Source organism: Eutrigla gurnardus, assembly GCF_963514095.1.
Source record: "Eutrigla gurnardus genome assembly, chromosome: 23".
Taxonomy (NCBI): Eukaryota; Metazoa; Chordata; class Actinopteri; order Perciformes; family Triglidae; genus Eutrigla; species Eutrigla gurnardus.
This window is the reverse complement of record NC_139934.1, coordinates 11,888,680-11,906,227: the sequence shown is the minus strand read 5'-3', so window position 1 is coordinate 11,906,227 and position 17,548 is coordinate 11,888,680. Positions and strand designations below refer to the sequence as shown.

General features: G+C 44.0%; 2 protein-coding genes across 2 annotated transcripts; one reads left to right on the top strand and one right to left on the bottom strand.

Moving 5' to 3' along the window:
- Positions 1–9,441: 9,441 nt before the first annotated feature.
- zcchc4 (zinc finger, CCHC domain containing 4) lies at positions 9,442–16,594 on the bottom strand. The gene is made up of 13 exons (XM_084003747.1): positions 16,381–16,594; positions 15,665–15,783; positions 15,489–15,571; positions 14,466–14,738; positions 14,200–14,280; positions 11,491–11,563; positions 11,087–11,237; positions 10,804–10,904; positions 10,314–10,435; positions 10,123–10,198; positions 9,983–10,034; positions 9,738–9,882; positions 9,442–9,634 (listed from the first exon to the last, which is right to left on the bottom strand). Exons 1-13 carry the CDS (start codon positions 16,466–16,468, stop codon positions 9,508–9,510), a joined length of 1,491 nt encoding a protein of 496 aa, XP_083859873.1. The 5' UTR covers positions 16,469–16,594; the 3' UTR covers positions 9,442–9,507.
- Positions 11,744–14,443, top strand: LOC311009520 (butyrophilin subfamily 3 member A3). Its single transcript, XM_084003748.1, has 7 exons — positions 11,744–11,807; positions 12,359–12,582; positions 12,667–12,762; positions 12,870–13,100; positions 13,175–13,194; positions 13,275–13,405; positions 13,483–14,443. Exons 2-7 carry the CDS (start codon positions 12,361–12,363, stop codon positions 14,082–14,084), a joined length of 1,302 nt encoding a protein of 433 aa, XP_083859874.1. The 5' UTR covers positions 11,744–11,807; positions 12,359–12,360; the 3' UTR covers positions 14,085–14,443.
- Positions 16,595–17,548: the final 954 nt, after the last annotated feature.

The following is a 17,548-nucleotide window of genomic DNA, read 5'->3' as shown; positions in this document are numbered from 1 at the left end:
TGTACATGGAAAAATCACCCCGTGGAAAAAATCAGTGACGAGTGGAAGCTGTTAGCTCATTAAAGCTGTGTGTGTGTGTGTGTGTGTGTGTGTGTGTGTGTGTGTGTGTGTGTGTGTGTGTGTGTGTGTGTGTGTGTGTGTGTGTCACCCACGTTCTCCCTAGTCAATAATTACAGTACAGGAGTCCTGGTGAAGGAGGGAGTTACCTGGTTCAGAATAGAAACACCCTGATTATAGAGTTTTAGTTCAGATAGATGAGCTGCTGGTCAACTTGATTGATGACGTAAAAATATATTTCATCTGTAGAATTAAAATAAAATCTGGACTTTGCTTTAAGGTGAACAATGTGTATAGAGAGGCTAAATCCCGCCCCTTCCAGCGTCACTCATGGACCTCAGTTCTGAAAATGTTTGGAAGTCAACCGCGAGAGACAAAAACATTTTTGATGTAATTTAAATTTATTTTAGTGTGAAACCGCTCAGTGAACTACATCTCTTGTCTCTTTACTAGCTAGCTAGCTAACTTAGCTACGTTCCATCACCGAGTGGATATGATTCACAAGAAACAGACTACTGGTTTTATTCTTCTTGTGTTGCATTAAGCGACTCCAACTGCATTTGTTTGTTCATCCCTGTGCTGTATATATGTACACATGCACAATGAATGAACCTTGAACCTACTTATGTCATTATTGTGTTCAAGGCTTGTTGTGCTGCCCCCAAGTGGCCAGTTAACCCATTAATTCAGCTTTAAAGTTAGCTTGATCAGGTTTCTGAGACTTGCAAATTGTCTAACATATCCCACCATTTCCAGGCCACCTTGATTAAAACTACATTGTGTCTTCTCTTGTTAAACACTGGCTGAAAGTCAGCGATAGTATTGTATATAACTGCATATCTCTGAAGACACGATGTACGGATGATCTTCCCACGTACGTATGTAACACATGTATGCCTCTGGCAGCCACACACACGACACAAACACACTTCCAGCCGGGCCTTATAGATGATAAACAAGCGATGTACCAGGAGGAATGTGAAGGTTCAGGTTCCTGAGGCTGATAGATGATCAGTTCACTGCATCGCTTCAACGGCTACAGCAACACGACGCAACGATCACAACCAAGGTCGCTCCACACTAGAATACCACATATGGAAATGAAAGATGTTACTGCGTATATTATATGTACATGTAGTTCTAATATAATTTCCAAACTCAAAAAAGTGTAATTAGAAATAAATTCATCTTTAGGCCAGAGTTTAGACCTTCTCACAGCAGGAACTTACACCAGTCTGACAGACTCACGGCACCATGCTGACTGTCTCACAGTCGTTCCAGTCAGCCAACGACTGTCAGACGGTCAGAATGGTGCCATCATTATATGCTACGTATTGACGTGTCAAATAGTTTGCTGTGAAAATGTCTTTATTGCTTCCTGATTAAGTCTCCACACGTATGTCAACGTCGCAGAGTGCACTAAACATTAACTGATATTGATCACTCATCATACGTTCAGTTCCTAATGAAAGGCGAGACGCCAGGCGCCGTCTAAAACGAACCATCTAGTTATGCACGGTATCTAGAAACATGCAGATAATGTGTCTGTTCACTCTGACGGGAAGTGAACTTCAGTCTGTAAAGCAGAGAGCTAAACCGACAGAGCCACTGATTACTAATCAGTAATCTGATCAATATGCTCTATCAGTCGGCTGGCATTCTCACTGGTTGTAAGTGTGCCCAAAGAAAACTTTTATAATTAATAAGGGCAACACTATAAGTTGACACTGATTAAGTTTACACTCATATTCAAGTATCATTCCAAATATGACAATATTGTGAATTTGATATGGGTCATATTAGGCCTTATTATGAGTCTCATTGTTGTCACTGCTTGTTTTATAATTAAATCACTTCATAAAAGTAATTATCTCAGTGGAAGCACTCCAGGCTCAATAAACAAGTTAAATTCAAAATAATACACCCGTGAAATGTTTCATGTGAAAGAGAGTAAGTGAGTGGAGCCACATTTCTGTAGCATTCTATTAGATGATAATATACACTTTATTAAATATACACCCATGCACTCGGTGGGTTCCTGTCTGCTCTGTTAACTGGATTAGCGCCAAAGCAGCAGCCTGCTGATGAATAGCCAGCAGTAGGTGTTAGGTGGGGGGGGGGGGGGGGGGGGGGAGCTGGTCCTGGGTATCCATCATAATCATCACCCGCTGGGGAGGTCTGCTCTGGATGCGGACGCTGAGCTGGATGGCGTGGGAGGACGGCCACATGTTCTTTTACTCATAATGTGTCCTGGTGTCAGATCTCATTTTAGGGAGTTTCTACTCAGCCTTAAAACATTCAACACTCACCACACCCTGATTGTCCAGATTTTCATTAACATTAAATACGTAAATACACAGCGGTGGTGCTCTGAGCTTAACATTGACACGCTACATGGTCATGGTGTTGCTGCAGTACATGATGCAGATATGACTGGGCACTTTTAAGTCTAGGGGGGGGCTCAGCTGAGTTTCACAGTTCCAACTATTCTAGTAATGGTCGGATTGAGGCTGTGTGAAAGCTGATTTCAGGTCAGTGGAGGGTCAGTGGAAAATCAAGAACCTTTTGATGACCGGCTTTTCATGAGAACTGACATTTTTTGTTACCAATAAAAGTCATAGACACAGGTAATCATCACCCAACGCTGCAGTTCCACTCAGTTCTGGAGAAGCTCACCACATGTCTAGTTGGAAACAGCAACGAGACCAGAACGGATTGTAAAAGCAGTGTTACTAATGGGCCTACAGGTGTCCGGTCGGCAGAAACACATCCCCAGATGAATAATGTTGCTTCTCTATCAGCGTTGTAAAGTCGTAATATGCAACACGGTCTCACGTGAAACAGTCACTAAATTGAATCTATTGGTTTCATGTTAGACTGGCGACCTGTCCCGGGTGTACCCTGACTTCGCCCAATGAAAAGCTGGGATCGGCTCCAGCCCCCCCGCGACCCTGAATACAGGATAAGCGGAAGACAATGGATGGATGGATGGATGGATGGATGGATGGACAGATGGATGGTTTCATGCTGAGCGACACAAATTGTCCATTTTTTTCTATCACTGAGGATGAGGTCACGATATAAACCAGTTAGGTAAGAAAAAAAACAACATGCATTTAGGTTTAGGCAACATAACAAAGGTTAGGTTAAACCTCTGAATTAGGTTTAGGAAAAATCATCCCAAACACGTTATTTCACACGTCTCTTGGGTGAAAGTCCTGTATCGTTGGACCCGTCCACCCATCAAAACAAGTCTTTCCCATCATTGAATACGATGTCACCTGCTCTGGACACATAGTCACATGAAACTTTGGTGGTTGTTTCATAACCTGACATCAAACATGTCAAACATGTGATTTTGAGCTTGCTGTGGAGTTCTGCCCCCATGTGGCCAAAAGGAAATGAGTGGAACTGACCCATAATTCTTCGTTGCACCAGGACTTTAATATGTTGGTTAAATTAAAGAACGCCTACTGTTGATTTTAGCCAACGAGTTAAGTTAAGTTCACTTGTTTGAGTCTATTTGAAACCGTTTGAAGCGGGTCATAAACATGAAAATACCAAGAGATACGAAGCTTATATATGGTATGTATTATCTTTTTACACTTATTATTATTAGTGACGTACAGCGGGTGGGACTGTAAACGTTTGTCTCCAGTATTTAAGGGACAGTTCAACCCAAAAAACAAAAATACTTTTATTTTTATTTTCGATGATTATATTGGTGGGTTGCCAGGTTTTAGAGATAAAGATGTCCGTCTTATCTTCAACATGATGGAACTAGACTTAAAGACACTCGGCTTGTGGGGCTCAAAGTGCCAAAATATACATTTGAAAACTCAACAGCAGTGTCTCCTTCCAGAAATCATAACTCAAGATAACAGTTTTTCAAATGTATTTTGTTTTTTTCATCAGTCTAGGATGGATAGTATTACAGATAAGAGAAAAATCTTAGACGGTATATAAGATGTGGATGTGGTCATCATGACGTCACCCATTGGTTTGTGGACTACAGTTCTGAAGCTTTAAATTCACTTCTCAGAACCGGAGGTCGCTGCCTGCTAAAAATATGCATTTTTTGATTTTGGTGTGAACTGTCCCTTTAAGAAACGGCCCAGTTCCAGCAATAATAGGCAATCAAGTTACTCACTTTGCCTCTTGCTGACCTGATTCTGTTTATTCTCACCCATTCGGAAATGTAGTGAATACATTTCCCAGCTCTCGTAAGCGTCGAGGCGCCGGCTGGCTGACACTTCACCTCGTGTCCTTGATGCTACACATTAGCCAGCTGGGCAGGCTCCATCTCGCCATTACCGCTACCCGATGGGTACCACGGAGAACACGGCCTGTTCAGTGTCTAGTCACGTATTCTGGAGCCGATGTCAAAACTTGCCAGAGGGTATTAAGGCGCGAAACACAGGCATGAAGACTCAACTTGAGTATTGATCTGTGTAGTTTCTAGCAATATGAGCTAAACGAAGCGTAGAACAGCTTAGTCCACATCTGTTCACCCCATTACATTTTCTCCGATGTCTCATCTCATTTTTTTTTGGAGGTTTTTATTTTTAGCATGGCTTTGAATAGCTCACATCCTGAAATGGAAATTTGGGATGAACACAATGGGAACTTGGCCCTCTTCACTGTCACCTCCAGAGGGAATAAGTGACTCATGTAACCTCAGCAGAAATGACTGCAGCCACACCGACAGTACAGAGAACCAAACAACACAAAAAAAAACAAGATTTATACCGAAACGTGCACATCTCCATACGTCACATAATGCACGTACTCACTTACTTTTACTTTTCTCTTTTCATTATGCAATTGTCCCGGAGTGATGAAGAGCACATGGCCTTTGCTTACATTTTCCCATTATAAAGTAATAACTTCTAAGCGCGGCCTCGCCGGGCCTAATCCAAATCTAGCTGAAGAGCACATCAATCAAACCGTTACACCCAAAAGGGTTTTTTTCTCTCCCGCTCGCAAATATATCCCTCTATAAACAGACGCGGCTGTCCACTGTGTTTATGTCCAGTCAGAGGTTAGAAATACCAGCGTGTTTGTAATGGATGAATGTTAGCAAAGCCAATAATAACCTTTTATTAGTCACTAAAAAACAAGTTTAAAGCTGCAGGCTGCTAGGAGGCATTGAACAAAAATGTATAAATTCATAACTAATAATAACAATGAAGCCAGTTCCTCATTGTTTCACGTGATTGTGTCATTTGCTCCATTATGATATAAAATACTGATAAGTGCAGCTTTAAGCTATAAGCAGTGGTTTGTCACTTAGATGGTAACTGCAGCTTTTAGCCAAACCACAAATGAAGAAGAATTCCAGCTAAACCGTGGAGCTTTTGATCTCCTAATGAGGGTCTACTAATAATACGTTCCACACATTTTCGCAGCTAAGACAGTTTCCACTTTGCCTCATTTCCCCCCAAACCTATAATTCCTCCACCGCACACACACACCGAGCCTCAAAGCTGAACCGGCCCCTGCGTGCTTCATCCCATCCACTTCCCACGTAATTTGAAAAAAAGTCTCGCCGATTAAACATCTCTGATCCCTACGTGGTGAAAACAAAGAGAAAAGACCCCTTGAGATATTTCCACTGTTAAGGAGGCCAGAATGCAGAGCGAGGAGCCAGTGAAGAGGAGGCAGAGACCTTATATAGTCAGAACCAGCTCATCCTCGGGCTCAGGTGGCCGACGAGTCTGAGGCTGACGTCTCCGCTGATAAACCAGAACTGTTTGAGGAGATAAGAGGAAAAATGTCAAGAATCTGGAGCTCGGTGAGGAAAAAACCCTGGTGTTTATGTTGTGGGAAGAGAGAGAGGGGGAATTTGAAAGGGAAACTGAAAGCAGAGAGGAGAGAGAACACAAAAACACACATGATCCAAAAGGAAAACTAACAAGCCATGTTCTCCACTTCCCTTAGCCGACCCGGCCAATCACAATAATGCACGCTCGAAAAGGAGGGGGGTCAAAGATGCGGACCGAAGATGTGGAACCGCTCAGAGCCGACCCATTTCTAAGTGATGGCACGTGTCATTTTTATTTTATGTCTCCATGGGCATCAACAATGACACCAATCATCCAAAGGTCGTATGAGTTGACACGCTCAGCCTGACTTGACACTGGAGGATAAACAGTTCAGACACAAGTGGAGGGAAAACGACTTAAAAGACTCCTCTTAAGCTGTGGAGGGTTTGTTTTTTTCATCCCAGCACCACTTTCCTTTCAGTCCGGTGTGAATTACACTCAGATAGTTCCATTATGGAGTCAATTATAGTAACAGGTCCGCTCAAGTAAAACACACTCTGCCCGGCACTTAGCTTCATCACAGTCCAGCATCACACACAAACTCTGCCTCCTCCTTGAAAAAAACGTTCCCCTCACACACGGGAAACTTCAACACACACACAAAGGGAACTCTATCATGCATAGTTGAGGTTGCGGTCCGTCAGTAGACCCCATCCTGGTGCATCATACTCACCCCATGGCATTAAGAAGAAGTCCCTCTGGCTCTGCTGAGAAAGCTCTGGAGCTTCAACACGTGCACTCGTGCACATGGGAGTCTAACATGGGGGTTTCCTCTGCTGGTTTCTCCCCTCTGTTTTTACCCACCACCACTACCGTCCTATCCCTTAAACAGTATCCTTTTTTGGACTCGGAGGGGAAAGAGAAAATAAAAGAGTGTTATAAAGTGAGCAAGGAAAGCAGAGACGGGATGATAATAATTGCTCCACACGAGGGACCTTCAATGATACACCACTCTCTCTCCCATCATCCCTCTTTTTTCTCCTCCCTCCTTCTCATCCTCCTCCTTCTCCAGGCCTGAAAGGAGGCTGTCCCCCCCACTGCCTTTCATTCTCCTCATTTCCCATGACAGATTTTTGGATACTTATATGACTTTGGCAGAACTGGCATTGAGCTCTTCTTTATTTTTTCAAAAAGTTATGAAACTGGCGTTTGCGCAAACTTGGTAGTATTTACAAGATAGGGAGACTATAGGTGCCCCCAACTTAGTACCTTCGGTTAGATGTTAGTCATACTACTTTAATCATGCTTTTCATTTATCACATGCCTTCAGATCTGAAATAGTTTATGTGTTTAAATGTTGCGTCAAATCTGTTTTACCTGTATTTAGGTCCATAGAATATTGGTTTTCCACTTCTGTCTGATCAGAACTCCCCACTCAGTATAATTTGAAATTGCAGTGAATAAGAGAACAATTTCATACTTTGACCACACTTCACAAATGCCTATTCAGCATATTTAATTAGACTTCTCCACCTTAACAGAAATCAACAGACACCCACAAGTTATTACTCATACACCGCTCAATAGCGACAAAGAAAGTTGGATCCCTCTGATCAAAATCCAACAAAGATGCATTGCTCCATGTCATTTAGTTCCTGAATCCTTTATTTTTCCAAGAATGATGACACTTTGTAGATTGGTCCCTTGCATGGTCATTGCAAGTGGGTGGGACTTTCTGTAACTGTGCCTAATAAGTTCCTATTGTATTTACAAGATAGGGACTACTTTGTCAATTGGTATTTGTGAATTTGAGTGAATACATTCACATGTGGAGTTCCTCAAGGGTCCATCTCAGGCCTCTTCTCTTTAATATCTACATGCTGCCCTTGCTCAGATTATAACATCTCCAAACATGCTGAACAGTACAGCAGGATAAAGCACACTCAGCTCGCTGGATCTGCATTTCTTTGTGTGTGTAATGGAGTGGCAGGGATTTAAGCATGTGTGTTACTGAAGTGCATAGATCTACTCCCGCTTTCAAGTGCGTAAGTGTCCATCTGCAGGTGTGCGTTTGTGTGCGCGGCCACCTGCTGCAGTGGGTGGGTACACTCCCGCTTTGTTCTCAGCAGATTAAAGCAGATGAAAAAAAAGCTGCTTCAAAGATCAGTGAAGGTTCTGACGGGACGGGAATAGAACAAAATACCACGTCTTTCAGCTCGGCTCCTTTCAGATTTTTTCTTTTTTCTTTTTACAAAACACTGGTGTAGTTATGCATGGATGAAACAGGTGGCCTCCTCTTTAATAAAAAGGCTGTTGGCGGCGGTGGCTCAGTGGGTAGAGTGGGTTGTCCTTCAACCATGAGGTTGGTGATTTTATATCTGTTGCAGTGTCCTTGTCCTGCATGGATATGAGGATTGTAATGAAGTTTTTCACCCATATTGACCTTCACGCTGAAGGTGTGACATCATGTGAAAAAGATTGTTTTTTTGTACAGTAATTCCGTACAAAAATGATACGTCATATTACCTCACCAGCTCTGGGCCGTTGCATATCGTGGCTGGGTTTAATTCATGGGTCTACAATAAAAAAGGATCCTTATTAACTTTCCATTTGGATTGTTTTCATGCGAAGTAACACGAAAAAAAAAAATGTACAATTCGTGTCCCTGTACACGAAACCAATAGCTCTCATTGCTCGACTCTTTCCTGACTTTTTCCCTCATAGATCTTTAGACAAGTGGTTGCTTCCAGTTTTGAACATGTCATGACATAATAATGAAAACTTGCTGTTGAACCTGTTAAAACATAATACATTGGTGTGTAAATGTAAAGCCTTTGTGTACGGAAGTGTGTTGAAATCTCCAAAGACTGATGGATACCAGAGAATCACACTGCATAGCAACATACCAGCAAGAAGGAGCTCGTATCACCTTTAAAAAGTGTAAAGTCAGCCAGTGTACACATTCAGGGTGAAGGGGAAGTGTTCCTGTGTCTGGTTGCCTTCACCGTTCACACCGGGTAAACCTGAATGAAAGCACATACAGTGATTCTGTCAGGATGTACTGTATGTCTATCTATCTAGCTTATAAGACACGGCTTGTGTTCACACACACAGCGTGTCCTTGTGTGTGTTGGTTTGTTGTATCATCCACACCACGTGAACCGCATGCACACACGTCTCCCAGTAGAAAAACCTCAACCGATAATAAACATGTTAAATGTTAAACTCCTGCAAACGAGACGGCAGAGCTGGACAACGCTGCCATCATGTGGCCAAAAGCTGAACTCACTGGATGCTGTGCTTGGCTCATGATAAATCAGAAATCTTGAGGACATGCTGAATGTTGCACCTTATGAACCAATGGAAATTGGCTCCATTGGAGGCTCTACAAACCACCCGGAACATCATTGTATCGGTGGAATTGGTGACAAGAGGTGCCCGTGAAGGATTATTAGAGACCAAGCCCTTCTTCTTTGCTCAGGTTCGGAAATTCATTCATGACAGTATTTTTCTTATGTTGCAAAACTGGTACTACAAACTGCACTTCTTCAGGGCCCCGCATGCAGGATATATATGTATGCATTTCTATGAAAAACACATGTCAAATTTCTTTTTGTGTTACTTTTTATTCTACTACGATCGCTCACACAAGTAATACATCAGACGAGACACTGTTGGAATGAGGTCACTTAGAGAGAGCAGCCATCTTCTTTGCTCTGCGAGCCGCCCCAGACCTCTTAGATTTAGCCTTGAAGAGGGGAAGATGGGGGACCTTCTTGTTCTTGCCTCCTTTTTTGGGATTGGACCGACGACTGGAGGGGCAAAACACAGACAGGCACACCGATCAAGCAGACGTTAAGACGTGCAAATATTGAACCTTAAGGAGTCCAAAGATGGACACTCGTGTGAGCTCACCTGTTCCTGTGTGCCTCTTTGAGAGGACACGCTCTGCGTTTGTGCTCCAGGCTGCCACAGCTGAAGCAGCCCTCCTTCTCTTGACCCGGATTACATGGGTGGTCTGGGAGGACACAGCGGCCACAGGGCTGGCAGTGTTTCCATGCTTCGAGGGAAAACAATAAATACACACATTAACACGTGACTAAAGGTTCAGCAGTGATGTGAAGCTTCGAGGTGACGATTGTGTCTCATTATTTACGTACATGGTTTCACACACTTCTCACAGGCTGAGCAGTGCTTCCATTCTCGGCCGTCCTGGAGACACAGAGAGACAACGAGAGCATGAGTTGTAACACGTGCCTTTATCTGAGTGGATTACATGTATGTAGTCGTGGTTTTCTACCTTGGATGGGCAGACGTTGCATTTAGCACAATGCTTGTTACTGGATGAGACAAATCTTTGACAAACGGCACAAAATCTAACGGGAGGAAGAGAAGATACATGAGCTTTGAGCACGTTCATTTACTGCAAGGTTCTTACAGGTTCTTACGGTTAAACACATCTATGATGAGATCACGTGTTGGCTAATATACCTGTAGCCCTCGTCTTTGGGGAGGACAACGTCTCCGGCTGAGATATTGGTGAAGAGTCTGACAGGAGTCTGCTTCCTGCCTGTCTTCCCATGTTTATACAGAGGATGGTTGTCATAGTCCACCTGGACAACAAAGCAAATATTGACTTTATTATTTATAGTCCACAAGGAGTAATTGTGCCCCCAATGATAGTGTACATATTAAAAAAACAATTAAACCCCCAAACCACTTTATCAGCTGGAACCATTGATTCAGGTCAAAATCTGGGCATTTAAGTGTAAAGTATTTGAATTCGACATATCGTGTTAGAAATATGTATAGTGACTGCCCTCTACTGGTTGAAACCTGGCTATTGCAACCTGAATGTCTTATATACTGATCTGGATCCAGGTGATGTGGACTCACCGACCATCACCAACAAACACCCCCTCCCCCGCCTTCAAACCAACCCCCCTCCTCTGCAGAGTTAGTGGTAGGTGTATTAGCTGACCTGGTAGTCCAGCATTCTGAATGATGGAAGACACTCCAGGATGCGAGGCTCAAAGAAATACGGGAAGATCCACATCATGGGCATGTCGGTGCTGCTGCAGTCTGCACACAACAACACATGGATGTCAGCGGGTTCATTAAAAATATTTTACATTCTGATGTTGGTCCAAGACATTAAAGCTGAACTAATTAAGATTCTTGGATGGCGACCAAAAGTGGAACCACAAAGAGCTGAACATTGAGAAACATAAAGATGAAAGCTCAAACTCCACGGTGACACTGACCAGAACTCTGCAGCGTCCTCCACGTCTGTGAGATCAGGGAGAAACTATTGGCCAGAGGCTTCACCAGGCCACCGAACGGAGGGTCGGCCACCATCACCGCCTTCTGGCCGTCGCTCTCTCTGAGGAAGGCCTGCAGGACCGCACTGGAAGCCTGACAAGACAGGAAGCTTCATGCTTGGTCACGATATCCTAATTGGCCTTTTTTCTTTTTTGGCAGAAACATTAACCAACCCCGTCCCTCCCATCCCCAATAACACAACATTCTCTGTTAATACAAAGCTTGATTTCTAAATTTTTATAAATAAACCTTATATTTTAGCACAATTACACATCTGGCTTGTGACACATATCAAGACGCAGCTTTATTGCTCAACTGGAAACCACACACATGCTGTAACGCTTACCTCTCCACCAAAGAAGTGATGGTTGAACATGTTGTAGTGACAGAACTCATCCTGGCTGTAGAACTGAGCGTACCTGAAACACCATGAAAACAAGGGGACTGTGTGTTAAAACGTGCTGACATCTTTCAAAAACTTTGGTTTCTTTTGTCAGGCTAGAGAAACCAGAGCAGGTCTGAACTGATTTACTGTCCGTGGAGCAACACCCGGTAACCATCAGCTGTCTGCAGGCTGAAGCCTGTAACAGGAACACGCCCTCTCCGCACTTGTGCACATTCTTCACAGAAACCAGCGGCAGAGACGGAGCGAACGCACCTCAGGTGAGAAACACTTTAACACATTGTTTAATAATGCTAAAAGAATGCTATTTCATTAGTGAATATTGCTGTTCCAGCATGTTGAGGTCTAAAAGTCTATTCCCCAGTAAGCAGGGAACTGACAAAATGACTCTTTTACAGCTGTATGTAAGCACAATATGATTAAAAAAATAATTCTATATGTACCGAAAGCTGTATGAAAGACTTTGTTGTTCAGCGGTTTGGTTTCAGTAAATCTGCAGAGAAAATGAGGCGATGTCCTCAACAGGGTTTGTGTGAAAAAAGCTCGACATGCACTCAGACAGGTTACCACAAATGTTTCAGAAAACCGGATGATCTGGTTCACTGTGCAAACACTGCTAAAGCAAACACAGGATTTATACAGGAACCGCTGTGAGAAAGGGGAAAATCTGCCAGGTGGAAGTTGTATCTGAATGCTTAAACACCAACACGTCTCTGGGGTGAGAACTAGAGGAGGGTGAGGCCTGGACACGGCGATACATTTCACGTTGCCTGGCAACAAACATATGTTTGTCGTTCTGTTCGATCCCCAGAAATGGCAGAAAAAAGGGAATTATCTGTGGGTAATGGGCAGCCGACAGTGGCCTTGCCAGCAGAGAGTGGTCGTGTGGCGCCCTCTGCAGGCACACCCAGTGTACTGCAGGACGGGATGAGCTTCACTACGCTGGACTTGAGCGCAGACAGGGCTGTTCAGCCTTTCCCACGTTCCCCAAAACTCGAGAGGAAGATGATGGCCAACGCAGCGCAGCCCTCGCAGGTAAACACGCAAACACGCATCGTTTCATCCGAATGGACTCAGAAATGTAGTGGATGCATCGGGACACTGCTTGTAACTCTGCAGGAGCAGCTGTCCAGACGGGTGGAGGAGCTGCAGGCTGAGAGGTCCAGGACTGAGGCTCACATCCAGTCTCTGAAGAAACGCAAGGCGGATCTCTCTGTAAGTACGCGACCTGAAGCTCTGGAGATGCACACACACATCAGGACGACTGGAGGTTGATGGCATGAATACATATTCAACATCTGCCCTCCTGTTCCTCCCTGAAGAGGAGCACGGACGTGATGAAGCAGCAGATCCGAGAGCGCTTCGAGAACATGCGGCGCGTCCTGACGCTGGACGAGCAGGCCGCCCAGGACTCTCTTGAGCTGGACCTGCGGCGGACCAGGACCAGACTGGACCAGGTGCTGAAGAGCTGGAAACATCACCAGGACCAGGTCATGAAGAGCATCAGCAGCATCCAGAGAGCTCTGAGTAACAGCGCAGAGGAAGACGGGAAGGTCTGCACACTGACTAAACTCACTAAAAGCTGTTTTCCTGCTTGTTTTAATCTGTATTTCTGTCTCCTCTCAAGGCTCCGGTGGAGAATCTGAGGTAAAACGCTGCACCATTACATGAAGAGTAGACGCTCTTCTTCATATCTGTCTCATTGTAATCTCTGTTGTCGCTCTCAGTCCTATGAAGCAAGACGCCTCCGAGAGGGAAATCCGACTCGACGAAGAGAGATTTGAAAGGCTCCTGAAGACGTTATCCTCCATCTCCAAACAGCTGAAGGCTCAGCTGCAGAGGAAGACTCTCCTGCTGGGTACAGACCGTCATTTCAAACACTTTGTGACGCCGACTATGTTTACACGCAACAAACGTTCCAGTTTCTGCTTCCAGATTCGTCTCCCGTGGTGATCGACAGGCAGACCTGCCACAGCCAGATGGCAGTGACGTCAGAGGGGCGGGGCGTGTCCTTCTCAAGCTCCGCCCCTTCCGCTCCAGAGCATCCCCTCCAGTTTGACAAAGTCTTCTGTGCTCTGGGCTCGTCCGCCATCACGGCGGGCGACAGTTACTGGGAGGTGGACGTCGGCTGCTGCGCGGCCTGGGCCGTGGGCGTGGCCTACGCCAGCCTCCAGAGGAAGGGCCGGGACAAGGGCTCCAAACTGGGCCGCAACAGGAACTCCTGGTGCGTGGAGCTCCGCGGCGGGCGTCTCTCGGCGTGGCACAACGACCGGCACGTGGCGTGCCAGGGCGTCGCAGCGCAAACGCCGCTGGGGAAGGTGGGAGTGTGGGCGAGTTACGACAAGGGCCAGCTGACGTTCTACAACGCAGACACCATGGCGGTCCTGCAGAGGTTCTCTGCGGCTGTGACGCCGGTGTTCGACAGGGCTCATCACCAGTTCACCGAGCCGCTGTACCCCGCCGTACGCTTCCTGAGACCACCGGAGGACCAGGTGTGGCCGAACCACCTGCAGCTCTGTCACTTCAACACTCCATGACGCTGCGGTCTCAGTCCAGGGACATGATGGGAGTCTGAATCTTGCTCATGATGTTGTGTAAATATATAACAGCAGGGTGTCGCACTATGAATAATAACAAATAAGACAAACCAACCTGAAGTCGATGTCCAGCAGCAGACTCTTCATTGGCTTGTGGTTCGGCTCCACGCTTCGCATCTTGATCAGCTCCTGAAGTCTGGCACAAACAATAACAACAACCACGATTGACTATAATTTAAGAAGAAAAACTGATTTCTTAGACATCTGACCAATTTCAAATCAACATTAAAATGCTGTGCAACTTCTTTTTTTATTATCTATTCATCCTGTTTACACTCAGTATTTCTGCAGAGCTGCAGATAAAGAGGCCGTCTCCCTCACCTGGGCGTGCCCACACACAGCACCTTGCTGTATCCCAGAGCGGCCAGCGTGTCCAGCAGGAAGTGGGCGCTGCGGTCGGCGAACAGGTACTGGGCGTTGCTCTTCTTGTTGTCCAGAGGACGCAGCAGCACGCTGGGCCTCCTCAGCTGAGCCGCCGAGACGGCCGTGGCTCTGTGGGAGCTGTGGGCCTCCTGCTCTGCTGGCAGCAGCAACACCTGACAATCCTGGCAAAACTTCTGCTCGTCCAGCCGGAGGGAGGCAAACTTTTTAAACCTGAGGGACAAATTACAGCCCAGTCGGAAACGGTTCTGTTTTAACACGCTCACTTTTTGTGTAGGGCTCTGAATGAGTTCATGTCAATTTGACATTCCAACCATTTAAATCCTTTTGAAAGTCAGCCTACAGTGAATTCAAGCTTTTAATGTTGTGAATAGAGAAAATAATTGAAAAGCCACAGGCAGCTATGGAGGATATTATTGGTTATAATTAAAATTTAAATAGAAAATTAAGACATAAAATGAAAGAGTCGAATTTAAAATGCAAAAACTTAAATCTAAAAGATGAAATTGTAAATGAATTGTATTAAATTGAACATTTAAATTGAAATAAGATGAAACATAAAGCATGAAAATCGAGGTAGGAAATGGAAGTACTTAAATAGAAATTTTCTTTTTGCATTTGCACATACAATTTTAAAAATTTGAACTTTTCCATTTTCAAACCTTCCCTTCCACTTACATACAGCCTGAAAAGTCAAATGCCAACAACCATTTAATGATGGCCTGATTTATCCCTGTAGTGTTATCTCTATACTTTCTATTTGCACTTTTAATTATGATTTTAAAAAATACCCTCCACATGCAGCAGGGGGCAGCACTGGTTAAAATCTTGTTGACAGTGTTCATGTTTTCTTTTCCAGCCCTCTGGTACTTCTTTCTCAGCTTGTGGCTAATGAAGAGAGTTTGTATCTTCATCTTTCCTCCAGTAAAAACGACTGAGCCGCTTCCTCAGCTCTCTTCTTACCTGCTGCAGTGCTGCTTCTGGGTCATCAGGGGTCTCTTTGACCGGTTCTCTGCTTCTCTGGCCAAAAGCCGGACCTGCGACACCTTCCACGCAAAGTAATTGAAATAAAGTGTGTGAGCTCATTGGATCAACCAGGTATGATGTGTTATACGACATGTTGCTATAAGTGAGCCTACCTTGTCATCCTCCCACTGGAAGAAGTTGCAGTCTTTTCTGTCTCTGCAGGCGGAGCAGGCGTAGAACCTCCTGCCTTTCTCGCCTCCTTTGGCAACTTTCTCAAAAAGCAAAGCTGGACCTGGAAAGACAGACGTGACACGGTCGTTATTCTGTTCAGACCCTAAATGTTAGTGTGTAAAGTCAGAGAGAACAGAGTCTGTCTGTCATGAGTTTTAATTTTCCTGAAATATTTAGCCTGATAAATATGTTCAGAATGTGAATAAATACGGATGCAAAAGCTGAATAGATAATATACAGGTATTCTGCAGTAAAATACAGATGTGCAGGTTTGTTAAACAGGAAACAGGCCACAGAGAGACAACACAGTAAGGAGAACTGTGTGCCTTTATGTGTTATTATTAATACAGTGCACACATTTACGTTATACGTCGCTCACGTGACACTCCCGAGGAAAAGACGCGAAACGTGGATGCGACTTAGAGACGTGGGATGCACCAAAATACACGATAGCTTGGAGCGTGGTGATATTTTACTGCGACACGAGCTGGTTTTGTTATATCCATGTTAAAATACTCATTCATGTAATGTAATTGTGATTTAAAGCGTGTACGCAGCTCATAAAGCGAAGCGACGTTCACGTGGAGGATTTCCTAACGCGGTTTGGTGTGAGACGCCTTGCTGTGTACCGGAGCTCCTGTGTGTGTTTTAGACTCACCGTGAGGACAACATGGCGCCGCTTTACCGCCTTCTGGAAGAACCACCTCCACTCCAAAACTGTCGTCGTGAGCCTCGGTCACGTCCATGTCGTTGCGGGGTTTATTCGCTGTAAACTAAACTTTTTAACAACAGAGTTCAGAGTAACACACCCATGCGGGATTCAGCCATGCCGGTTGTAGTAGTCGCGCCGATATGACGTCAAACGCATGTTGTCGCAGTCTGTTTTGTGATCCCCATGCATTTTCTGTTTTTGCATGTTTGTTACGTTTAAGGTTTTAAAAAATGTAAACGACAAAATAATAATATATGAATTAATAAAATACATTCATTTTTTGATTCCTTGATATTTAGGTTTATTATTACAACATTGTAATATACTGTATCTTTGTACTTTGTTTTTTAATAGTAGTAAATAAACGTATGCATATTCTTAAATATATATATATAGATAGAGAGAGAGAGAGAGTAGGCTGTGACGAAAGGTTAAATAAAATTATACTTTTTATTTATTTATAATTAACTATTATTAAATAATAATCTATGTATTAATATAAATTGGATAATTACATTTTAAATACTGTTTGTGAGTATAACAATGCAGCCTCAACTGCTGAATTATGCATGTATGTTTATTGAAACATTTCAACATGTTTTAGTCTTAAATTCAGTTATGCCAGACCTCAAATTAAAAATCACTCGTTCTTGAACAGAAAACTATCCAGTTGATAAAGGGCTTCAAATCAAAGGAAATACTAATGTGTTTCTGTTCTGTATTCATGTTTAATATTTTTCCTTAAAGATCTGTCTCTCAGTGATAAACTGATCTGTCTTATCCAGCTCCTCCTCCTCCTCCTCCTCCTCCTCAGTTGTTCCCAAAGGCTTAAAAAACATCGGCATGGTTAATTATATCACGACACACAAAGACGCCACAGAATAAACAATAATGGTCAACACCGTCTGTGCTTTGAGATTAAAATAATCCAAACAAATGGACGCACTGCATAAAAACCAGATTTAGCACATTTAACATCCAGACTGATTATCCAACGTATTTAAGAAATTAAAACGCAGTTCTGTCACTGCCAGTCCCTTTCACGATGCAGTTTGTTTACATCAAACAGGCTTGTAGTCCAAAATCAGATACAGGCTGCTCGCTTGAATGGGCG